Source organism: Falco punctatus (genome assembly GCF_963210335.1).
Source record: "Falco punctatus genome assembly, chromosome: 13".
NCBI classification, from domain to species: domain Eukaryota; kingdom Metazoa; phylum Chordata; class Aves; order Falconiformes; family Falconidae; genus Falco; species Falco punctatus.
The window spans coordinates 12,736,697-12,762,949 of record NC_137593.1 but is presented as its reverse complement, the minus strand read 5'-3'; the positions used below and the strand labels follow the sequence as shown (position 1 = coordinate 12,762,949).

At 44.7% G+C, this 26,253-nt stretch overlaps 1 protein-coding gene across 17 annotated transcripts in view; it reads right to left on the bottom strand.

The window, feature by feature from the left end:
• Nucleotides 1-26,253, bottom strand: part of LPP (LIM domain containing preferred translocation partner in lipoma) — a 371,893-nt gene that overhangs the window by 135,195 nt on the left and 210,445 nt on the right. For all 17 annotated transcript variants that reach the window (XM_080409296.1, XM_080409294.1, XM_080409284.1 and 14 more), the window contains one exon: nucleotides 21,774-21,896. In XM_080409296.1, coding sequence (XP_080265422.1) covers nucleotides 21,774-21,896 — 123 coding nt within the window. The remainder of the gene's footprint in view (nucleotides 1-21,773; nucleotides 21,897-26,253) is intronic.

Here is a 26,253-nt window from a genome sequence, read left to right as displayed (position 1 = left end):
AGTCCTCCATCCCGAAACTGCTTTTGTTCAAAAATTCCTTTTAAATCCTTCTATGTCGACTGGATAAATCAAATCTGACAATTAAAATGGTAAATTGTTCAGAACCTCAGAATTTCCACCTGAGGATCTCGAAATACTTTTGGAACTTGAAAGCACTTAATCACTCCCATGCCTCTTGCAAAAAAGGGAGGGGGGGCGCGGGGGGGAAGTATCCTTTTTAATTCTCTTTTCACAGATGAAAAACCAAAGTCCTGGGGGCCTAAACAGCCTGCTAGGAAGCCGCTTGCCCCAAAGACTGCTTATCCAGTAAATCAGAGGCAGGGCTGGGAAGGGAAGCCAGGAGTTTCAGCAACTCTCAGTCCTCTTGTTCTCACCACTTCATCAAACAACAGGCACAGCTATGTGATCATGCCGTTGTCAGTGTTTTCCCTCAAGGGGGCTGGACAGAAGATGCTGAAAGCAGTTGATCCACATGGTATTAAATGCTAGCACTGAATGTTATTGTTCAATGATGAAAATTCAGACATAAATAACTGGCTTGTTTCGAGTAAGTAAAAGGATGTCTGTGTTTGCAGGAAACTCACAAGAGGGAGTAAAGAACCAGGGTGTTCCTTTTCTTTTATTATTACCCTTTTTATTTCTTTTGTAGCGTGTCTGGAAATAAACCATCAGACAGAGGAGCTGCTGCTGTGGCAGATGGCAAGCAGGGCTCGGGACCGGGGCTCTGCTTCGGCAGGGCTGCGTGGGGAATTCTGCAGCGGGAGGAAACAAGGCGAAATGTGCAGGCTGCCGTCTGCATTCAGATAAAGCGCTGTCTGTTGCTAGCAGCACAAGTTGTTCTGAAAACAAGAGTCAATCATCTGTAGCCTTATTTCTGTACATTTCCTGCAGGGGTCTCATGAAATAAATGAGAATAAATGTAAGGGCGAGAGTTCCTATTAGGAGCAGCCTCATCAGCATCACCCAGCCAAGCATTTACGTCATCAGCATGCTAATTTAATCAGACCTGAGCAGTGATGCTATAAATGGATTACCATCCCAGCTAGTGTGGTTACCGAGGTAACTCAGCCCTTTGTGCCACAGATACAATCGGCTTAATGATAATAAAAACCTCAGCACAAATGAAACAGAAGGAAAAGCCTGACGGGGCTGACGCATACACGACCCTTTCTCTCCTCTTCCCCCTCCCCTTCCTCAACCCCAGCCACTTACTGCAATAAAATTAAGTGCTGCTGTGATCTGTATGCACAGCATTCCCATAGGGAATACGCAAGTAAATAGAACCCGCGGAAATAATTAATACAGGCCAACAACTAATGCCGTCAGCACTACTTAGTCATTCCACCAACCCCGAACAGGAGAGGGACACAGACAGAAATGCCGCATGGGCAGACTCCAAAGAGCCTGCAAAGGGCTTCACAGAAGTCATTGCACCCCCCGTGCAGCATTAATTACACCCATGGAGTACCTGGGCCAAAAGCTGACTGCAACAGTGCATTTAGTCGCTGCCCACCCCTGCCGGGAGCGGGGCATTTCTACATCACCTCCTGCTCATCCAAAACTGGAGGCGACCCAGGAGTGGACAGCCCAAAGGCCAGGGAGAACCGCAACTGCAACGTCACCAACCCAGAAGCAGCGGTGGCTGGGTCCTTTGCAGGGGGCGCTGAACTGGGGCTCTGGGCTTTCCTGCGTTTGGAGAGCTCTGTAAAACCAGCAGCCTACTCACCTCCCAGCTTAGCCTGGGAAAGGACATCCGCTGCAAAGCACTAGCCTCAGTGGTCTAAAAGGCAGTGATATCCCTGCTTTAAAATGGACAGAAGATCATACTCTTCAGCTCCTCCAGCCCTTAGCCTGACTGAGCACAAAGCTCCCTGTGGGTGCTGGAACGCCACATTATTTTCCTACTCAGATGCCAAAGACCAAATTACCCCTATCTTTTAGCATTTGATTTTCTTTCCTCCTACCCCAAATCTCAGCAACTATGACCTCAAACACCACCATCTACGTGCCCAGCTGCCAGAGCAGCTTAGGCGTTTCACCTGCCCCTAGTGCAAGCCACCACCTCCTCACTTACCAATGCTTCACTTGAAAACACCAAACAATACAACTGGATCAGGAGCAGGAGTGTGTACCTCGGGTTCATCAGGCTCCTGGTGGGTATTGCTCCAGTCCAGGCAGGGTCTTAAGGGATTAGCATGAGACCAATAACTTTTGATGGATTCACCAGGACAGCAATGAATTCTCGATTGCCTGTCACATAAACGCATGCATCAATCTTGTTCCTTTGCAAATGCCAAAACACAGCTCACGCAGCCTTTGGAAGAAAATCCACAGAGACTTCCCAACATTTACAACTGGACATGTACAGAAATGGCAGTGCCCCTGTCTTAATTTCAACGATCAAAGCTCTTTGTGTGTGTGGTGGGATTGAGTGAGAATAGCTCATTTCACCTACAGGAGACCATCCCAGCAAGCCAACCCAGCACTTTTGCACTGAGCAGAGCTACCTGAGTGTTTGGACCCAAAATAAGCATTAGTGAAGCGAGCTCTTCCAGAAGAGAAAGCCCTTTCTGAAGTGGCAGAACACCAGCAAAGCCCGAGCTGCTTCTGTGCACTGCTGCATGTCCCTGCAATGAGTAATAATATCAGATTTGTCTATAGAACAGATGCATTCAGGCTCATCTCTTGGGAAATCTCACTAAATACTTTCTCACTCCTCCACCACGCAGAAGAGCACCAGTCCTCCTGGGAAATTTATTACATACTTCTAGAGAAATAGTTAAATAGTTCCTTTAGGAGCCCTTTTAGATCAGATTACATGAGTACACTTTTCCCTGGAAGGGAGGGAATCCTATGCAAATGACACCAAATTACTATGAAAAGTTACGCTTTTGGCTGGGAACACCTGACTGGCTGAAAGCGCAGAGTTGTGTGTCCTGATCTAACCATGCCCTCATGGCAGCCAGGCAGGTGAGCCGTGAATAACCCCAAGGAAAGGAGGTCTGGGGGATAAAAATCCTGACACCAAAAGGCAGATGGCAGTGCCAGAATGCACAGCTCTGGAAATGGCACGACTATTGATGTGAAAAGGAAGCCATCACCTTTGCTTCAATCTAAAAGGCATTGTGACAGCTTGAGAGCTGGTAACATTTAAGTGACACAGCGACAGCTTGAGCCAGTCCAACAATCACAATCTGCAGACCTGCTCTAACCACAAACCCTGCTTCCCTGGATGCAAAGCAGCTGACCACCTGGGAAAGGCACATATCAAAACAGGGGATGTAACATTAGAAATGCTCCTCGAGAATAACTTGGCCAGTTATTCTGCATGTACCGCGCTTGTGAGACTGGACTGGGGCTGCCTCCATCCTTGAGGCACAGAAATTATCTGACCAAAGACTGATGGATGGAAAGAAAAGGAGAAGAATCGGTATCTATGTCGAGTGTTCCATTAATTTCAGTGGGAGCTACAGGTGTGCAGCACTTCAGACAAAGTCCTTTACCTTTGCTGCAACGATCAAGTGAAAACTGAACCATGCAGCTTCCTTTTTTCCCCTTAGACCTTGCTCCTCCTGCCAGCTAGGTGGGCCCTGGGGTGCTTACAGTGATGTAGGGCAATGCAGAATAGCCCCATCCGACTGCAGGTGTCCCAGCCACATTAAAGAGAGAATTAGCTGTTCATTAAAATTTACAGTAACTTCTAACCTTTACAGTTAGGTGCTTGCTTTCTTGGCCACGAATTTATACCTGATTGTATACTGAGCCTAATAATGGCTCTTTTTTGGTATTTTTTTTTCACCTGCCCAGTGTTCTGCTTATACAATTTAGCGCTGTGGAACGATGCCAGGGTTACAGCCCCAGACACCAATGTCTTCCTTGGCAGATGCAGAACAGCCAGTGCTGGCATTTCGTTCCCTGAGGTGGCTCCTTTTAGGTCCCCACAGCACATCAGGGAGGGATTGCTCTGAGCCTCTCTGGAGATCACTTCTCAACACAGCAGGATTTCTGGCCATTTGTGACTGGGTCCTAATGCTGAGCACCAGTTAAATCAATGACCAAAAAGGAAATACTGGAGAATCTGTCCATGAAAAAAGTCACTAGGCCAAATACTTATTTCACCCCTTACAACTGTAATGCTAAAGTGCTACTGTGGCCCTTTCCTGCTGCCCAAAAGACCTTGTCATCCACAGGCCACATCACAAGAATGATTTTGTTACTGTCATTAATAACATGAGTTTTTTAGTGACCCACAAACAGAGCAGCAGAACGCACGCCAACAGTCATCACTCAGCATAAAGTCTAATGCCTTTAAAAAACAACTCTGCTCTCTGTAACCAAGCTCATTTCACTGTTTCAGGTTGTCTTAAAACCAACCAAATAAATGTAGCTGAAATGTTTTTGCAGCTGTTGAGTTTACTAAAGGCATATTATAGACTTATGGAACATTAAGACAGTGACCATCTTGAACTGAGAAACCAGTGGCTACAGAGCTCGCTGCCTTTGGAACATCTGCTCTGATTTGCAGGTCCCTTGGATTGCAAAGGAAGCCAGAAAATGAAACCTTCAGTAATGGCTCACTTCCAAGCCTTTGTGGAGAGATCAGTGGCAGGACATTGAATTATTCTTAGAGAGAAAGCAGGGCATCCTCAGCTGTTCGCTGTGCACAAAGGCAGCCGGGGACCTGCAGGTCTGAGAGGCATCGGGGGAGACCATGCGCTGCCCCTGCCCGAGTGCACCCCAGACTCCAACTCCCTCGGGGAACGGCCGCTGGCCAAAGGCAACCCCTGATGATGTACTACGGCCTCACTTTTCATAAGCACATCTTCCGGGTTGAAAGGGACCTCAGGAGGTTGCTCAGTCCAGTCCTCTCCACTAAGGCAGGACTGACCCTGCCTAAACTGTTCCTGACAGACCTTTGCACAACCTGACCTACAGCCTTTCCAGTAGCTGAGGACCTACCGTTTCTCCACACCGTCTTCTTCTGGGGTTACCTATCCCTTCTAAAGCAATTTTACCCTACTGGCTAATCTAAATCTCTTTGGCTGGATTTTAAGTCCCAGACACTGCGCTTTCCAAAGTACACGTGCAGAACCTTTCATTCCCCTTTTCTTTGCATCTGGAAGTAGACAGACCCTGAACAATTAGGAAGCAAGAACACCCACAGGGAAGAGGTTATTTACATAAACAGGATCACAATGTGCGTGTGTTTATATATTTATTACTTATAAAAACATACCGCAATCTCTTTTCTTTTCTAATTAAACACCCAATTTGCCCTGCTGCACAATTGCTAAGCAGATTTAAAATGGGGACTTCAGTAGCTATTTTATGGCTAATCAAATGAGTAAATATAATGATCTGCTCCAATTCCCATTCTGATTACACAGTGTAGCTATTTCATTCCCTCAATAAGATCCTTGCACCCAAAAAGAATAGTTTAACAAGCTTCAGAGCAGAATGTTAGGTTCAATTTCTCTAAAGGGTAATAGAGTGGGAGGGTCTGTATAATTAGCTTTGTTGGGCTCCCTCCCTCACTTTACAAGACTTTCTATACAGAGCTTTCACTTTCTCTACAGGTCCCCATGTTAAAGCAGCAAAATAATGCCGAGCCCATTAGAGTCATACTGGTTATGCAGAGGAGTTTCTGAAGACAGAAAAAGAGCTGGAAAAGTGCTAGCTATTTCAGCCCAAAAGGGCTCAAGTTTTAATTTAGCTTTAGCAATAAAAGTACACATGTTCATGTACATATCTTAATCATCTCTAATGTATTGAACACTTAGATGTTCCTGAAAGGTGAGATCTGCCAGACTACTAACACACTGATCAAACTGTAATATAAATCACTAAAGTACACTCAACATTTTCTTCTCTGCGTAGAACTTGAAATTAAATTAACAGCATACAATCCATAATGTGAAACATTACCTAACACATTTGGAAGAGTCTGATGTTGAATTCCCTTACAGATAATAAAAGTACTTATTTGATACACTGATTTTTCACTGTAAGAAACATTTTTTTAACTAAATTGGCAAAACCATAATATTCTGTGCTTGTAAAAGAATTTTCAGCTGAAGATCTGAAAATCCCTTCGCAAGTCAGACAGCCAGGTGGCATACGTGATTATTACCATTTCTGTTTTACAGATGGGAAACTTCAAGCTCAAACAGTTCAAAATCTTACTGAAAATACAGGGACATGTCAAGAGATCTGGGAGGAAAGGAAAAACAGCAGATCCTGTTCGATTCCAAAGTACTGTGGCTGCATCGGACATCTCCCAGATCAGTCACGCTACATATCTCCTATCACTTTGTATTTGTGAGCATCAAAGTGCCCATGGATACTGCCTTTGGAAACTATCATGCAAAAACCTTGGCAAAGAAGTCGAAGTCTAGTCAAATTGTTTAATCCTGCAATGACTGGGGGAAAAAAAAATTTAAGAAACAGGGTGCTAGGGAAGTTGCTTTGGAAAGAAAGTCCCACAGCTGAATCACAAGCTTCACTTCTAACAATCAAAATCCACAGTTAATCCATTGCTTCAGAGTAAGTCAATACCAAATAACAAAGGGAATAACACAGGTTCAGAAGCCACTTCCATTTTTTTGCAATTCAATCTCACCAGTTCGCAGTTAGACAGCAATACCTGGTCAGAAACAAAGAGATACTGCACTTAACTTTTTCCAGTTCCTCTGAAACAACTAAGCACACTAGGAACCTTGAGCCTTGAAAAAAGACAGCTAAAACTCTGAGTGGTACAAACAGAAGAAATTATTTGTCTCTTCCAGCACCAGAAAGAAACAACACGAAACCATGCTAGTGGGAGACAAACGGAGAATATAAAGAAAGCGTCGGGTCTGCCCCACCTCCACTGGACTCCTTTGCCATGGGATGCTCTAAATTCCAGAGATTTATGTCAGTTCATAAAGCAACTGGATGATCTGATGGAGGAAACCCCCCTGACAGAGTAATATGGAAGACATGATTTTTATCAAGCCAACCTCTGTGAACAGCAAACTCTAAGACAAAGGGAAATACTCTGGGGCAGTATTGCTATGATTTTTCACTGCTCTTGTCTTCTTCCTTTGGTATTTACTGAGAAGGACACTGAGCTGGAAGCGACTATTCATCTGATGCAGGATGGACAATCTTAGGTTCTTAATTTCAGGCCTGTATACACTGACACTTGACAGAAAGATACGGAAAAGTCAAGGGTTGAAGTCTACACTCTGATACAGGCAGGTTCTTTCTCTAGAAACCAGACCTGGGCTATTTCTCTTTTTTTTTTTTTTTTTTTTTTTTTTTTTTTTTTTAAAAGGCAGTAGAACAACATTATAAAGGTAGGAGCTGGGACAAAATGTACTTGATGGAGTACGCTCAAGATGTGACTTCACTCCAAGCTCAGTTGCAGGCTACACGATCCTACAACATTACACAAGCACTTATCTGAGTCCAGGGAGCAGGATACCTATGCTTTCATCAAATGAGCCAAGCCAGAGCTGAAGCCAGGTCTACATGACAGCCAGCATTTAAGATGCTCAAGAAAACTTGGCAGGTAAATAAGATATGAAAAATTCCCCAGGGGATGGTCTTCCAGCACAGTGGATCTGCAGTCTCTTCTGCATGTGAGAAGTCCAATTAACGGAGGGCCAATCAACAGCATGTGATGGATGCACTGGTTCATCTACAAACGAGTCATTTGCAAGGGAGATGGCAGTCCTGAGCACAAAGCTCTGCTGCCTCTCTCATACCATACTGCACTTGTCTGCAGGAAAAATTCCCAGTTGTTGGGTACCACCTCCCACTTAGGTAGCAAGCTCAAGCATCTCTGCAGAACAAGAGGATCTCCTTCAAATTTCCTTGAGTCGTGAGCTTACAGCTTCTCAGAGGTGTATTAGCAGATTGAGGGACCTGGTTAGGACGTACAGGAATTCTTAAGATGTTCAGCAGAGAACAGCTTAGAATGGAGAGCAGCACCTTGGTAAGTATTTCAAAGACAGACAGACACCTGCTTTGGTGTTGGACTGTGCCAGCTTAGCCACAAAGAAAATTGAAACAGCAGCTCAAATTTGGAAGGTTGTTCTCAACATCAGCCTCGGAGAGGGTCAATTTATGGGACAATTTATCCCAGTCCACCCATGCTGCAATCACAGAAGACTGGAGAGAAGAAAGCCTCAGAGGTCCAGATGCAAATACTACAGGTCATAAACAGCACATTACCTATGCATCCTCACTGCACCAGGTAGTGAACACTCACCCAAACACCTTACGTGGAGCAGGTGGGCAAAGAAATGGGTTTATCCCTATTTAACAGAAGAAGTGCAGCCCAGAGGCACAAGATGACTCAGCCAAGGTTACACAACAGCAGGTGAGAGGCCTGGGAGTCTCAGGGATGCATCCACCACACAGGTCTGAGAAGAATTCTCCTCCTTCTCAGGTTCAGGGTGGGGCTACCTTAAAAGAAAGTTCAGGATAGTAATACATGCTTCAGACTGAGCATTTCTTTACACACACACACATGTGCTTTCACTATAGCCTTACCATCTTTAATAAGCTTAGATGAAACAATTAGAAAAGCTGATGCCAAACAGTCCAACCTGACCTTTCCCCGGCCAAAGCCCCAGATTCCTACCTAGCAAAGCACTGATGGACACACCTGAAAGTCCTGCAGAGTGCAGCAAGGAAAGCCCTTTCAGGCCTCAAGCTGCTGTTTTACAACAAAAGACATTTTTAGCCTGTAATTTTATCTCTTCCATCTTTCCCCATTGCTTCAAATTAAAATAAACATGGACCAGGGCCTAGGATTTTATCTGTCACATATTGCTATCATTAAACACACTTGAAACGAGTGGGTTTAGTTCAAATAAAACTGTCTCTTCCCTCTCCCTTTCTCAGCTCTACAAACATAAAATAGGAAACTGCGCTCCAATACATTCAGAAGCAATACACGTTACATCATGAGTAGATGATCCATCTGGCAGGCTGACACAGTAATAAGTTTGCTTAATTGTCAGGTCAGGCATATTACAGACCCAGTCTGTCAGTCCTTTTATTACAACTTTGTACTAGGGAACTTCTACCTCCTTGTACTCTGTATGTAGAGATGTGGTATGCATCCACATGGTAGGAGCACACATGCACAGACACATATATGTGTCACTCAGAACAAAGAGATTAAATTAAGCATGGAAATGCTTAAGTCAAACAGCTCTTAGCAGCTGTATACATTTCAGTCTGGAATAATCACCCAAAGAAAGCAATGAGATATTTACATTTAATTTACTTGAAACTGGGCTGGCGAAAGCACTGATTATAGGGGATAATCCAGCAGTGGCTCATAAGCAAAAGAGACAGAGATCCTCGGATGTTCCCTCCATTTACACTTTCTAAGTGATCAGCCCATCATTTAGTTTTTGGTTTCAAACAGTTTCTATCATGCAGACAGCCTCCTGAGAATGTCCATATGTCCTCCTGAAAAATCACTAAGTACACTCAGCAAATGATCAAATTCACCAAATGGTTGTTTTGCCTTTAAAAAACCCACAAGAAAACCTAAAACCCCCTTTTCCCTCCTTTGCCTTTGCACCTTACCTCATCTCCTTCTCTTCAGTAATGAGCTTAATTCTGAAATTCTTTTATTTACAGGAAAACTTTAAGGTGTTCTAAAATACAATTTGTAGAAAAGATGCCAAATATAAATTGTATTTTTCAGACCTGCATGCATTTGTGATTTCACATGAGCATGCACACATATGTTCAGTATAGAAACAGCAGGTGTTCCGTAAAGTTTTATTGCCATTAGTTAGAAATGACCACATTACTCAGTGTCAAAGCCAAGTCTTGTCAAAGGCAAGTCTTGCCAAAAAGCTAAAAAGCTTGATGATTTCCAGTGTTATACATCTCTGCTTTTGGGTGCTGGCTCTTCCAGATACCTCCAAAACCTAACAGTGATCTACATCTACCCTGAAGAAGCACTTAATGATTGCATCCTCTGCATGGTATCTCCACGGCTTTTCGTGCAAAGTGGAGAGCACTGCCCTGAGCACGGTAGCTGCTCTCTCTCACTAGGGCCTCATAAAACACCGTGACCTTCGTGGCCACCCTCTTCCACAGCCAGATCCCCTGTCTTGCACTCGGGACATTAGCCACTGATGTGGACTCCAGTCAAAATGTTTTCAGAAAAAGATTACATAGAGTTCAATACAATACTTGTACTATCTCCCTGCTGAACTGTACAGTGCTCAAAAAATCCCAGCTGAACAACAGTGGCTTATCCATCACTTTTTAAGACTGCAAAATGGTCTTAACTGCACAAATATCTCATGTAATGCACAGTTGGTCTTTCTGCAAACCAGCACAGTAATCAACCCTGACACCTTCTCTTCCCCTCTTGATAATCACAGCTTGAAACTGCATGTGCATCCTGGCTTTCTGCTAGATGGAAACAGAATTGTGCTTCCCATCTTTCTTGAATTCTCCTTGGATCGAGAGTTAATGGTTTTGGAAGAGGGAATCAGAATTGCCTGAGCCCCCAGGATGGCTGGAGTGATTGCTGGTATGCAAGATGGCAATTTTTCATGGCTCTGAGCTTCTTGGAACAGCAATGGGCTCTCATCAACTTCTTACAAATCACTCCAGAGGGGGTAATGTACCCAGTCTCTCATCAACCCAAAGACAAACAACAGTGCTACTTATGACAAGACAGCAAAATCTCTGACCTGGGTGATGCTAACAACCAGGTTAGATGATCGCAACAATTCTATCTGTCTTTACACATAATGCCAGAAAAACTGCACAACTTGCCCTCGTTCTTGCTATACTTATGCACATGAAACTTCTTTCCAAGCAAAGAATTCATTGTACGACTTCAAATGTTTTGCTTGGGTAGGGAGGAATCAGTCTCAGACTGCAAATGTTGGCAGAAATATTTATACAACTGCATCAAAATCTCATTTTTCTGGCCAGGTCCATTTTTTGTTTGTTTGTTTTTTAGTTTAGGTTTTGGTGGGTCTTTTTAATCTGTGGGAGAAGACAGTAATACTCATTGGACCAATGCGTTATTGATTTCCCATAGAAACAGCAGCTAGAGTGTTCACTTTCAGCTGTGAATCACTGAATCATAGAATCACAGAATCATTTAGGCTGGAAAAGACCTTTGAGATCACCAAGTCCAACCATTAAGATCATCAAGTCCAACCGTGAAGCAGCATGTTAGGTTTATCTTGCTGTAATATTTTTTTCCATTTCATCCTCTTTTAAATACTCATAGAAGTTTCCTATTCACTATTGAAACACCATATGGTGATAATATATGCTAACACAGACACAGTGACACAGTCCACAAGCCTGCTATTGAGAAAAAGTTGACAACATAAGGCTGAGAAAATTGTAAGTGCTTCCAAGCCACAATATGTACGTCACCTAATTGCATTTTACTATGATGCAAAAAAGTCTGAGTCAAGGAAGGAACTTCCTTACAATGAAACTGTAACAGCCTGGAGTAATTTACAGTTATTTGAAGAGCTATAGCAAGGATCTATCAATTCATAGCTTTCAGATACAGGCTGGGTGCGGGCTGGGTTTTTTTTAGCTTATGCTGCTTTAATATACAGGAGACAATGCATCTCAGCATCACAGTCATCTCTCAAAAGGTTCCAGACAGGAAGGCAAAAGGCAATCGATACGAGAAAATATAGACGCAGCCCCTTAAACTGTTCACAGATGCATCTGCCTCTTACTTTAATGGTTAATGGTTTTGAACTAGGAACATCTTGCAACAATCCTCAGATATGTTCAGGCTATAAATGTATCATGTTTATTTATGCACTGGTAGCAGGGTCTCATGTAGAAACTGCATGGCCAACTCTCACTTTTCTGTAGGGCTCTAGATTCTTCCAGGTGGCCCTACCTGAAATGGGGCTGGGAATAGAGCTGCTCTGACATGGACTGCCCAGCAAGGGCTCCAGGGAGAGAGCCTCTCTGCCCAGTAGGACAGACCCTTGTAAAAACAAACCATGAAAGACAGCACGGACAAGCGTATGACAAAACTATTCCAGAACGTCAGTGATGTGTGTCCAAAGCCCTGTTTCACCACAACCTGCACAGTCTCTCTGTGCCTCAGCTCCCCATTTGCAGAAGAAAAGAATCAAACTTCTTCCTCAGGGGATTACAAGGATAAACACGTGAAAAGCTGCATGTGCTCACACAAAGAGGCACCAGTACGTAACCGTACTTCATGACAAACTTGTGAAGGCCTTACTGTAAATGCTAGGGCTCCCTTGCATGCTTTAACCTTCACCTTTCAAATGTATTTAGAAACTGCAACCGCAGAAGCTAGTTGCCCTCCTTTTTTAAAGAGCCCGACTCAACAGTAACTCACGTCAGCAGGATCTGCGCCTGCCCTTCCATGGTCTCTGGGTAGATTTGAGACAATTTGAAGGCATGTCAAGGCAATGCTCTCCTTGCTGTGAGTGTAAGGGACGAATCACAAAGTCGCTGTTCCCACTTTGATGGAAATGGCCTGAGGAAGACTTCCAGAGCAAGGCCACAGTGGGAGCAAAGTCCCAAGTGATGCATTGCCACGCAGGTGTTGCTGTAAGTTGCTGTGCTGTTCCCTTGGCTCTGAACTATTTCCCTAACAGGGAGGGAAACACAGCTGGTTCCTAGTGCGTGCAGAAGAGAAATACTCAACACAAAAGGAACAGAAACCATAAAGAGCAGAGCAAAGGAAGCCTGATTTCCTATGGACTTGTGTCTTACATCTTGAGCAGACTCTGACCCTTCCTGTTCTCCTCTGTCACCTCTCCTGCTTCCCTTGTCCCCCTAGTATTAAGCCGCGGCATTTATCTGTGTATGTCAGCCAAACAATCCACGTTTCAGGTCAGAGATTCTCGTTACAGCGCAGCCTGGAAGAGCAAAAGTTTAGGTTGCTGGCAAGACAGCCAGCAGGCTCAGAGCTCACTGTGCACGTGGGCGGATGGGCCAGCCCCTGTGCCACGGCAAGGACAGCCAGCACCACGCCGCAGCTCCCCGAGACACGGCTCTGGGTCCGTCCTCTCCAGCCACTGTGTTCCGCATACATGCGCCCCTCTCTGACCCACTTCAGAGTGGCTGCTGGATTCAACGTACGTCGGGAGCAGCCAACTGCTGGACACCGATGGGAAGAATTAACCAGCTATGCTTCCATTTCAAGTTGTGCCAGCTGTTTAATTGGAAGACATCGTGCAGGAGAGTTGCTGCCACACATGTGGGGAAATCACCACCTTAGAGGACTAACTTCAACTTCCAGGGGTAGGCAGGTGGGGAAAACACTTCTAGAATGCTGGGCACATCAGGGTGATGACACAGGTCCAGGACACCACAACTTTCTGAGCCTGAGGGTTTGAATCCTTCAGGTTTTACTGCCAAGACATTGTATCAAGAAGCCTGTTGGCTGCAAATTACAAAACCATAGCCGAGTTTCAAGCAAAACTCCTCCACAGAAGAAAAAAGTCTTTCGTACTTTCCCTGCTCAGTTCACACGCTCCAAGACAGAGGTGGATGCATCTCCCCACACCTGAGACCTCTCCAAATCCTCCTGACAGGCGACGTTCTCATGTACACTCTGCCCACCCATTCACATGTGCTACATGAGAAGGTTAAACCTGTGATGGGGTGCCCATGGTCTGGCCTAAGCTCCACTGATGACCCATGCACAAACCAAGTCATCTAATCTCCCAGTGCCTCGGCTCCTCCCTCGCCCATGGAACAGCAAGCACGCTTCCGTATTTCACAGGGCTGCTGTCATGGTGGTGACTCTACTGCTGCCAAAGCACTCAGATGCATCGACCCGTGCAAGGATGCAACCAGAGCATGTGTCCCAATGAAACACAGGGCTCTGCCCTAGAGGTGGCTGCTCTTTGCTGGCTAGACACATGGAGAGCTTGTGAAGTGCGCCGGGTCCCTTTGAGATGAGTGCCAAACCACAGCGAGTGCCAAAACCCAAGGATGGGGAAATGATGACAGGCTTCCTGAGATGATGGTATAGAGCAGCTTGGTCCCGTTGCGGGGAAAAAGAAAACAAACCGTAACAATAGACAGAAGGCCTTGAACAGCTGTAGAGAGTAAGGGTCCCGCTCTCAACCACTCACAACAAAATAATCACAAATGCAGAATGAAAAAAAGACCAAATTATGAGGTACTATTTGCTTTTTACCGCCGTTGCGAAAGTAAATGTTTATCTTTATCCACACACAAATTTGAGATGCCTGCACAGATTTTAAAGTCCAATATATCCAACACTAGTCATCATCTAAAGCTGTAGCCAAGCATGTAGGCAGAAAACCCAAATGGATGTAAAAAAAAGAGAAAGGAGAATGGGGAAGAGTAAACCTTACCAAGATTTCTGTGAACTTGATTATATATCAGAAAAAAGAAACAGCAGGAGTAGTGCTGCTTTATTTTCACTCTGATGATAGTAGAAGAGGAAGAAATAATACCCTGCAAAGGTCACTCTTATCCTGTTCATCTGTGACAAGCTGATAATCTGGGATCTCAGAAAACTTTCTTTAAAAATCTTCATGGACATGCTCTTATCAAAAGGATTAAGATTTAATACGTACCAGCAGATGCAACCGATTCAAGCATCTGCCAATCAGAGCAGTGTCAGTTTGCTGCATGCACCGGCTGGAGCTGATGAGCACAGGAAGGTTTTCCCTTCTTGTAGAGAAAGGCCAAACCCAAACTTCCCTGGACGTACTTAAAAGATGTGTAGATGTGGCACTCAGGAACATGGTTTAGCGGTGGACTGGGCAGTCCTGGGTTAACGGTTGGATTTGATGATCTTAAGGGTCTTTTCCAACCTAAATGACCCGATGATTCTATGAAATCATCTGTTGGCTGTGCCTCCCCACTCACACACAGGTGGGTGAACATCCCCCGCCCTGTGCATGCTCCTCTGCCCTCAGGCACGTCAGATACGTGCGGCTGGCAGCCAGCACGCCCACAGCAGTGCTCCTAGAAATCTTCAACCTCAGGACCACCTCAGCCACCACCCATGGGGTGTGGGAATAGAAGGAAGAGCTTCCTGGACATAGTGGCTTTGCTTCTCGAGTGCTGGGAGGAACCCACTGAAATTGCTCCAGATGGGACACTTCCTTTTCTACTGTAAGTCACCCACCCAGATTTTCCAAACAGCGCAAAGCCAGCGTGGTGCAGCCAGAAGCAGGAGCAGGTCTCAAATGTGACCCCATCTTTAAAACAGCCCATGCAATTCCTGATGTCTGTGACTATGGCAAAAGTGTCACAGCCTGCTGAGAACAGCCCTTGCCAGCTAGCCCTGCAGTGAGCCTGGATGAGCCCTCCAGTGCTGCTACGACTGCTGGAGCTCACCAGCTCAACACCACCTTGGGCACAATTCTATGGGGAAGTCATCCCTCTGTGTCCACGTGAGCCATCCAAGTCAGCGGGGAGATGGTGGCAACTCACAACCTTCATAAAAAGTGTTGTGTAGCAGACGTAGCTCTGGAGTAGCTGGATGTTCCCACTAAAAGGTCATCAACATTTTAGTATGGATGGGGGATGCTTCTCAGTTTCAGCAGTTGGGCTCATTCCCAACAAGACCTTCTGTCCCACAACCAAGGAGATTAAAAAGCCCACAAAACCCAAAATGCAGAGACCTGAAGAGAACAAATGCAGAGAGCCACTGGGAAAGCACTGTGTGGCTACCACACTGTGCTGCTAGGCTCAGAAGTCTCTTGGGAAAGCTGCACAGATGCCCACAGATTAGATGTGCTCAGACCAGCAGAAAGAGGCCTGGGCACTTTTATTTACCTCATATATCACATCTGAAGACAGCAGAAGTGTAGCCATTGATTTCAGCCCAAATTGCACTGAGAAAAGACTCAGCACCACTCTGAACACCTGAAACAGCCGAATCCCACCAAGTCCTATAACTGAGGAACCACAAACTCTCTGTCACATAAATGCTACAGGAGGGAGCGAATTAGTTTGGAAACCACTTAATTAATCTTAATTTGCTTGTACCCCTAAATTTTCACTCTTAAAAGAAAGAAAAACCTTCCTGACAACAACTGGGATGCTATCAAATACTCCGCAGACTGTGCTTGCAAGATCTTTTCGGTGCGTACCAACCTAAGAAGCCAGGCACAGGCAAATAACAGGAACAAGGAAACCAGACTGAGCCTGGACTAGCAAATTTGCATGCGCTGCGTTGAATACAGATTCAGCGAGCTGGTTTTCACAGATCCGTATGTCAATCTCACAGCCCAAACCAAGAGCAATCATAAAGCTCTTTTTTGATGCCAGGGGAATGTGCTGCTCTTTGCTGAGTAGGAGGCTTTATTCACGGTTGGAGATACAGCTCCATGTAAACAAAGATAAAACTCCTGAACTCTTAGCCGTGCATTCCTGGCACAGCTATAAGTGGGGCACTAAAATTAGAAACGCACATGGAAGAGTGCTCCTAGGAATCTTCAGCGCTCAACATTTTGCCTTGTTTTGTGGTTTACCATCCTGCAGCTGAAAGTGCTCAATCCTGTCCCATCACTCTGCAAGAAAACATGTCCATTGCCTTTTCACTGCTTTTGTTATCCCCAGATGATTGTCAAAAGAAGTGATGGAATAACAACCAACACTGTCAAACATTTAAATCCCTTTTAAATTCCAGTCATTAGAAGACTTTATTTCCCAGTATGTTTGGAACTTAATGAAAATGTATCATGATTTTTAAATTTAATTTTCTTTACTTTTTACTGTTCTGCAGCTCACTCTGAGAATGAGCTGCTTTTCCCTCAAAATATTACTCACTTAGGCTGATGGTGTCGGATAGTGTCAAATGTCTAATACTGAGGGCAATGATACACATCACCTAAAGGCCTTCAACCAGACCAAGGTTTCAAATCACACTGAAAGAGGCAAATCACATTGAAGAGACTGTCAAGCTACAAGCACAGAAGAGGTTTTGAGAAGAAGCAGGGCAGAAATGCTACATTCAAAGTCATTTAGCACAGTGGTGGTACCTGGGAATGAAACAGGTCTCCAGCATGTCAGCCCAGTCCCCTTTGGATCAAGCTGCCTCCGAGAGCTGCACACCAGTAGATTTGATCTTGACCATCAAAGCATGGGTTTTTTTGCTATTTAAATACTCCATAAAGTTTGGCCACCCAGTATTTGCTTTTTAAAAAATGCTAATTACCTTTGGGCCAGGTACATCTTACTACCTGCCTGGTACACCTACCACAAAGTCCTGTTTTGCCAAACAGACTGTCTGTTGGAAATCTGGGGTAAAACTCAAGAGTTTCAGAAGGTAGGTGTCCAATTCTGTACAAAGCAAGCAGCATTCAATACACAATTCACAGCAGGAACAAAAAATCCTGAGCTTTTGTATGCTGCTGTTTCTAATATTTCATTTTCACAGCCTCTGCTGGAAGCCCTCTCTCCAGAGTCACAAAGTTTTCTTGTTTTTTAAAAAAATGAAACATTTATTTTATGGGCTGAAGTTTGGCACATTTTTTTGCTTAAGGCCTTGCTGCACTCATCTCTTAGGGAAGAATTTATGCAGAACTGGTAAAAATTGGGGAAGATACCTTTTAATAAAGGAGCCAGACAATCTCAGCATTCACCAGGCCCCCTAGTCGGGGTTCACCCAATTTAGGAATACCCCCTGCTCCCATCCACGGAAGTTATGCACCTAAATGCTTTGGCTATATAACCTCCTCTTCCTAATGAGAGGCACAGTTGATTTTCTACCTCTGAACTTTCCAATGGGCCACTGCAATTTAGAAGGTGTGATGTGTAAACAAAACCCACATCGCAGCTACACCAGAGCAGCACCTTACTCATGACACTAGCATTTTTAAACTTTACCAAACGGGAGGAAAATATTAATCAGATGCTTTCATAATACATCTGCAGTTCTTCAAACAATACCTAAGGCAAGCTCATCTCAGTAATGTTGAGATCATGTTGGTCTCCTCCAATTCACTCACCAGAAGGCTTCACCATTCTGGTGAAGGTCACACAGAAACCTCTCAAGCTCAGGTCATGTTTGGTTCTTTCTAAAACTCCAGCTCCAGCTGAATTCTGGAAATAGGGTCTCTCCTACACCACCTCACATAACAGAAGGCATCCTTAGCTGCAACACAGCATCATTTAAAGATGATGATTTAAGTCTTGTAATTTTCTGCTCTTTTTGATATGTGCAATTTATAAAGAAAAAAAACCTAGCATTTTAATCACTTTTGAATGCTTCTGTGACTCAGTCAGGAAGACTTTCACTTGCAAGTCTTGGGCTCAGCCCGGGGCTGATGTGATGGTGATTGAAAGCTGCTTCTCACCCTCATGTTGCTGATGGCCAATATGAAGTAAGCTATCAGTACCTAGAAAACCTCTGCTGTGGGGGACTCTCCCAACTGCCTCAAGACAGAGACAAGAATTAACCAGAAATGAAGCCTGAGAGAATCTTTCACTTTGAGGTTTAGCAACGTCAGGGTTGACTGACATTGGGGTACCAGACCTGTAGAAGGACCTCCTCCCACCAAACCTGCTGCTACGGAGAGGAAAGATCTCTGCTCCATAAAGGATTTATATTGAGAAAATGCTTTTCAAACTCGTGGCTTCTGAGGAGAGATCAACATAGCTCTGAAGGACAACAGCACCCTACCACCTCTGCCTGAAGCATGGGGAGCAGCCAGTAGGACCTGGGTGACCGACCCTTCCACCTTCACTTTCCTGCTCAGCTGCCTTGAATTAGGCAGGACCACTGGGTACAAGGAAGGTGCTGCTGGCTGCAGGTGTCAGAACTCTCTCCCTGCCTTCTACTAATGGTGGTCATTTTTAGCTCAGGCCAATGTCCTTGTCACCTGCCTGGCACACAGAAAACATTACCAGAGTGCCCAGGTAAACAAGGCAGGGGTGGTGCAGAGATTCATACTTCTCCATGTCCTCAGCAGCAGGTCTGCTGGCCAAGGGGAATCGTCCGGGGTTGACACTGGCCCATCCATTCTGAGAAGTACTATGGACTTTCCAAACCTACCACGGAGGGTACAGATCCCTCTGCTTCAGAAGCACCTCCCGGCGTAGCGCATCTCACTGCGACCCTCAACTTGTACCAAGGATTGAAAGAGCTTCCCTCTGTGTGAATTTATGCCAATAGGTAGGGCACGTCAAATGAACTGCTTGTCATTATCCTGCTATCACTCCTACTCCAGTGAGATGTTACAGTTTAGTCTATGTTGCTTTAAAACTATCTTCAAGATAATATAAAAAAGAAACCTAACAATAAAATTTCTTTTATACCAGAACAGGAGTATCCCCAAGGGCAAGGTATACCTATAAAATTATTATAATGCTTTAACCACATAAGCACAACTGGAAACGTCTTCTCCGAAAACAAGTTGTAACTCTATTTTCCTATCTGCAGCCATTATCCTGATAAATTTGGAAAGGTCAGCTAAGGTGTAATCCAATAAATGTGCTGATGTTCTAAGCACCTCACAATTTGCAGCCTAATCTATTATCCTACTATAAGACCATCAAATGACTCACCAGTTTTAATACTTAGTACAGATCAAACAAAGGAAAATATCAAAGCTTTACGTTCTAGTTCCACCTTTCAAGGACTTGTTCGAGTACTTTTTAATTACATCAGATGACACATTCAACTCTAACAGCTATAGTTAGAAGTTGCTGTAGCTGTACTTTTCACAGGACATCATTACCTTAACCAATAAATCTTGAAAAGTCTGATAAACTGAACAAAGAAAGTTGGGATTTGGTCCCAGAAATGAAATTCAGCTTCTTCTGCCCACTGGATCACACATAGTGATTGTAACGCTCCAGGAAGCAGCAGCATCCTCTTGCTCCTAGGCACTGCGGACAAGTCTTTGGAGCCCCTACCTGAACTGTGGGCAAAAGGGCAGGGGAACAAGCACATGCACTGGGCAGCGCAAGCCATCTTGGAGGATGATGAACTTAAGCAGCCAGATCAAATCCAAAACTTGGGCTATGCCTTCTGAACCTCCAGAAACTCAAAATACACCTGCAGAATTTTGCATTTGAATGCCACAAAATAATTATGTTTATTAATTTTTTTTTAATGGCATAGGTACAAAATAAAAGTGAAAACCCTACCTACTCACGGAACACCAGATCCCAACAGAAGAAGTATCAGGAGACAGTCAGCAGTACTGCCAGCAAACTACACAAACTCAGTGAAGAGGTTACAGAAGTTAAACGTCTCTACAAAGATGCTGGAGCTGACCGCCGGTACTTCCAAGGAAAATGGTGGCTTCAGACCTCTTCCAGCGAACTCTTGCAGTGTTTTGACACTATAAAGCATTTCCCATAACTGCGTATTCGCATGTGTTTGGCCCACACGAACAAAATGAATACGGGTTATTTGACACGGTGCCTAAGCACTGTCACTGTTAACACTTGTCTCATTTATCACAACAAAAAAAACCCGCTGGGAAAAGCACTGAATCGTATTGTTGCTCTTTTTGACTGACTGACCTAAATCAGACTGTTTTTCAAGGGCAAGTCTGTAAGTTTATGCAATAACCATGTACATGCTGCTAGAATGAAAGAAGAATTTATTGGGAGGTCCCTGAATAAGGGACAGAAACCACACAGGTCACTGTGCCAGAGCCTCTGTGCTCTGGCCGATGGATACTTTCAAAAGCACACAAATCTGATTTATTTCTGCTTTTGCTAAGTTCACATACTTAAACAAGAGCAAATCTAAATGAACTCTGATCACTACTTCAGTTCTTGATCCAAGGGTATCGGTTTTTTAATTGCTGAAAACAAATGCAGCAATGAAAAGAACCAAAAAACCACAAAGCAAAGAGAAGGTCTGGTAACGGGAGCGCACCGCATCACTCAGCTATTCCTTTGATAATTTTTACTTTTGGGGTTTTATTCAAGGATGACATTGGTAAGACACACATGGCATGCATATAGCTGCATACGTGCCTACACACCCATATACATGTAAGAAACGAGACCAGTCATGAGATTAGGAAGCAAAGGCAGGGCACAACTGGGCACAAACACGTGGGATGATTTTGCGAGGTCTCAAGAACTGCCCTTTTTAAAGTGCCACTGGGGTGTCACCACTTCCTCTGATAAATAGATGACATCTCACCAGAACTTAAATAGTTCCACTCAAGCACTACCTAGATGAGTGACAAAAATTAGCTGAGCTGCTGTCACCCCTGCAGTCCTTGTCTAGACACAGCAGAGTAAGTGCAAATTCCAGTCTGCCTCGCTGGGCTACAGCCACCCTGACAGCTGAGCTATGATCCAAGCCACTTCGTCGCCACTGATTAGATGACAAAAAACAAAAGAAAACAACTTGAGACACGGATATCTGGATCCTTCTGGCAGTGTGACAGATAAAAGTTAACAAAACAGAAAAACAACAAGAAAATAAAAGCGTAGAAGTGCTTGTGAGCTGAGCAGGTTTTAATTCACAAGCTATTGTTGGTGGAAAGTGGAGGCGAATGAAATGCCATTTTTTGCAAGTATTTTTCTAACAATCTCTGTGGCAATCTAACAATCAGGATCAGAGGCCCTTTGCTCAGAGGTACGGCAGCTTTTGAGCCGGTGCCCCCTTCAGAGCACGGCACCCTTCTCCCCACTGACAGCCACATCTGGATGCTATCAGGAGGAACTGGCACGCCTGCTTGCAACAAATACCAAGTGGTTAGCAAATTGACTCCAGCAGTTGATGCTGGCCACTCTCCCACTCTCTGTTTACACAGTGTGCCACTAACCTGTTGAGTCCGAGGTTTGTAAGGAGAGCTGCTCTCTAGGTCGGCCAGGATGCTGGTCAGAGAGTCAATTTCTGCATCCAAACTGGACCGCCTCTCCTCAAGTGTCTTGCCACCAGGATTCACCTTGAAGAAGAAAGAAGATTTCCAGTTATTCAAACCACTTGGCCTGGCATATGGTTTCTTACTGTCCTCATAGAGCTGCTACCATGCCCAGCATAACTCTCGGGTTGCAGGGACAAACATGCTGAAACGCTATAGCTCTCTCCCAGAACCAGCAGCAAGCCTCCATCTCACAAGGATTTAGGCTGCTTTGGGTTTTTTTCTTCATGTATTTCCAACAGTAGTGCCATTGTGTTAAACTGACTGAGAGGATTACACAACTCCATGTGCAATCTGCCGCTGAGGTGGAAGCAGGACAATTCCTGCTCCCACAGATGGAGAAGATGCATTTTACAAGGATGCCTGGCTGGGCAGCCAGAGCTGGGGACAAGCTTGGAGCACCTGGATCCTGAGAGCATCTCTTCTGCCACATTCCCATGCCAAGCAAAGCACAAACAGAAAAGATCTGCAAGCCACAGTGGCCAGCGACTGGCCACCTGCATCCGTATTTATTTTACATCAGTTTACGGTAGCTGTACCTGTCCGATTCAACACTTCACAATTTCCATCTAAAAAATTAGTTCCTTCAAGGAGCAGTGAAAAAGTTCAATTCATTTCTAGCAGATTCAAGGTGAAGGGCATGATTTTCAATAAGCGGTCACAAAATAACATAAATCAGGTCCTTGTGAAAAGGCCTATTACACAGGCAAGCCCAGGGCCACAGCAAATACCAGCCTACATCGAGGACCCTTTCTGATTCAATACATCTTGCTTTCTCTCTGCTTTCAAAACAGCCAAGCCCCACTCGTATCCAGGCTGGTAGGGATGCTCACTTGGAAGGGAAGAGATATGAATTTTCACCACCAGCATGCACCTCTCAAAGTAAAACCCAGGTCTCACCACTGCAGGAGAGTATGTGATCCCCAAGCCACTGTTCAAGGGCTGCAGCGCAATCCCTGTTAGAACAAGCATTTTAACAGAGGACTTATTCACACACTCTGCTTTTGAAAAATCAGCCTAGTCCAAAATCTCAGGGAAGGACCTCTGTGCTGTACAGTCCGACCCAAGAGCAGTACCTCCCAGCAGTGCGCAATGGCAGGTACAAGCTAGGAGATGTCTCCCCCCTCAGTGTTTTCAGTGCTTTGGAAATTAGGCAGCTCTGTCAGGAATAAGTTCAAGAAAATCAGCTAAGGAACCCTATCACATGTGAAGCTGGTGCCAGGACCTAGCCCAACGGAGCCAGCTTGTGCGCAGAAACTGCGTTCTCGAGTCAAGTGGAATATTACATATTGAAAGTCCTTTCTCAACCTGAGTCATAGTCAATATTTTCCGTCCTTCCATGACTGACTTATCTGCAAATCCCCCAGACAGAGTCTCTCGACGTACTGAGCTCAGTGCAGAAGGAGTCATCTGCAGCTCGACTACTACAGTAACAAAAATACTAAAGAATTACCTATCAGCTCACCTAATTTCAAGTGTAAAGCCTGTTCAGACCATACCAGCACCTCCCCACAGACAATCCAGCTCTGTTTGCCTTCACTCTCACCAAGTTACTTCAATTTTCCAAGCCAAGAATTCACCTTTTCCTTTGGCTCACTGGCTGTTCCAGAGAGTTTTTATTTAAATTTAATCTCAGGAGCATTCAATCATTACCTGTTTTACAGAACTCCCCAGTCATCAATCCAACACATAAATGGCATATTGGTCAAAGAGACAGACTATGCAAAGCAGGCAGGTTCTGATCTGCCAAGCTTATATGTGCTGAGGCATTCATTAGTTCCTAATGATTATTAAATCTTATTGGATTACAATAAATTTGGCTTGACTAACAAGAAAATGGAAGCTCCAATGTGCTTTATGCAAGAACACATCATTTAAAAGGCTGAGAGTCAGGACAGAAACTACTTACAAACTCAATTCTTCTTGCCTAATTTTACTATAGAGCCAAAGGTTTTCTAGTCAAACTATTGTTAAAAAAGAAAAAAAAAAAAAAAAAGAAAAACTTTTCACAGGAATTACCCCAGACTGTTACTCCTGGCTAGCTGTAGGCACCTGGATTTTTAAAACTGCTAAAGTACAATTTCCTTTCCACTATTAGTGCATTTCATGGCTCTTGTTCGGTTTTTCTCCATCTTCCAGTTGTTGGCCTGTAAGTACAGGGCAGGCACAGGCTTCCCAGACACAAAAACCGTGATTGCTCCACTCCAGAGAACTTTTAAGCTAAGCAGCCAAAAGCCTGGAAATGGGGGTGGGGAGAGGGCCAGGGATGCAAAGGGCACCCAAAGCCCTGACATTTGAGGTGATAAATCGAGTCAATGGCAGACCGAGGCATAAAACTGGAGCCCTGGCCTGTTTGGTACCCTGACCCTGAAGAGGAGGGATGTTGGCAGATGAGAAGAGCAGCCGATTTCATTTCTGCTTCTTAGCATTTCTGGGCCATATTATTCCCAGGTTCTCATTCCCCAGAACAATTACGCAATAGCTGACTAGCAAATGCTGCAGAGCAAGTTGTAAGGTTGTAAAAGTTAAATGTCCTTAGGAAACCTAGAAAAATAAAATAAAATAGCATGGAAACATCTCTATTGATTCTGGGCTCTGTAAAAGATTTATTTATTCAATTAAAACATAATCAACATAGATTAAGAGCCCAATTCTACAAATGCTGGAGCACAACACAGTACGACAGTGCCAACAAATAACACTACCGATTTCTGTAAGGGCCTACTGGGAGAGGACTGGACTTTATGTACATGTAAGAGATGGTAATCCTTGCAAAGACAGGTTTCTGCTTGCTGTCTCTTCCCTATATCCATGACTCTTGCATTTTTATCCCCACAGTGCTCCAGACTCGACTGAGGAAATGCTGCATGTGGAAACAGGAGAAGAATTTGCAACGCTAACTTTAGCAAGAGAGGGTTAAGTTATTTCTCTTCTCATGGTCTTCATCATGACATTGCTATAAAAGTTTTATGATATCGCTCTGGAACAAAATCCAAGCGCCAGGTCCCAAGGCACAACAGGTTCACACAGACACGGCTCTACTTCGAGGAGCCCAGACTGTTTAAGCTCACGACCTCGCAGATACAAACACCGGAACCAGAAAGAACCACTAATTCTATTTCTGTCTGGATTTACAGCATTGTTGCAGACATGTCGCTTGTGCGCCCTCCCTTTCAGCCAACAGAATATGGAAAAATGGGTTTAGAAAAAAAAGGATGCTATCTTTGGCCCGGCCAACGTGAGTTCGACAAAAAGCAAACATAAGCCAACCCAGTCCAACAAATTACTCATGCCAGAGACTCACGTGAACTTCTGCAATGCCTACACTCCTATCCCCTGGCTCAGTCCCTGCTGCGAGGCAAAAGAGAGAAAAGCAGCAGAGAGCTTCACTGCTTGGCTTGTTTGTCCACCCCTGAACTCCTGGTGTGCAGCTCAGAGTAGCTGCGATGGTAATCCACTCCTGAGCCCTCTCAGCTCACTGTGTTCTGATGAAAACTGGCTTTAATTTTGCTAATCCTACCACTCAACACCAGTCAGTGCCACAGGTCCCCCTGCACCACCCCAAGGGACATTCATTACAGAACATGCCATGCAGAGGGCAATGCACAGCATCAAAGTTTGCTTCACTGCTAAAAAGGCTGTAAGACTATTCACTGAGCTAGGAGACATGAAAAGCATGCTGATTTCCCTAGATGCCACCTTTTCCTACAACCTAGATCACTGACTCTTACCACATTTTGCAGGTTAGAGCAGAGAAACAAGAACACTTCTTGTTTGTCTAAGCCAGCTCCTTGCCACGGGCTCAAAGAGAAGAATCTGGCTCCCAGATGTCCTTCCTAGCTCCTGCTCCAAATTCCTTTCCCTACCCAGACCCAGCCACCTCTCTTTTATTCTGTTTTCCCCTCTCTCCATGCCCTGTTTGCTGCCACGCAGTGCTGCAGCTTGGGACAGTAATTAGCTCCTGGCATGAGAGATGTGATGTGGGCTGCCAGGCTGGCCTCTGAGCCTCTATGGAAAATCACGCTGATGCCCATCGGTGTTGCTCTTTTGGGAAGGATGGAGGGTGACTCTGCAGTAGCGACCTGCTGACTTACATGGATAGCAGGTTAGAAGTAACTCCAGAGCCTGGGTGTGTATTTTCTACCAACATAAAGCAACAGCCAGACTCCTGAACACTTTCAGAGCATCAAGACTTTGCTTGCCGCAGCGCAATTTTCCAGCATCGAGATCCACCTTCTCCCCTTCCACCTCAGCCTTGCTCAAGTCTTCTCTAAAGCAGGCTGAGCTGAGTGGCTTTCACGAGCGTTGTGGCCAGCTCATCCTCCGAGCTGTGCCCCAGGAATGCAAGCTGTTGTCATTGGGAAATGCAGCGCTGTTATAT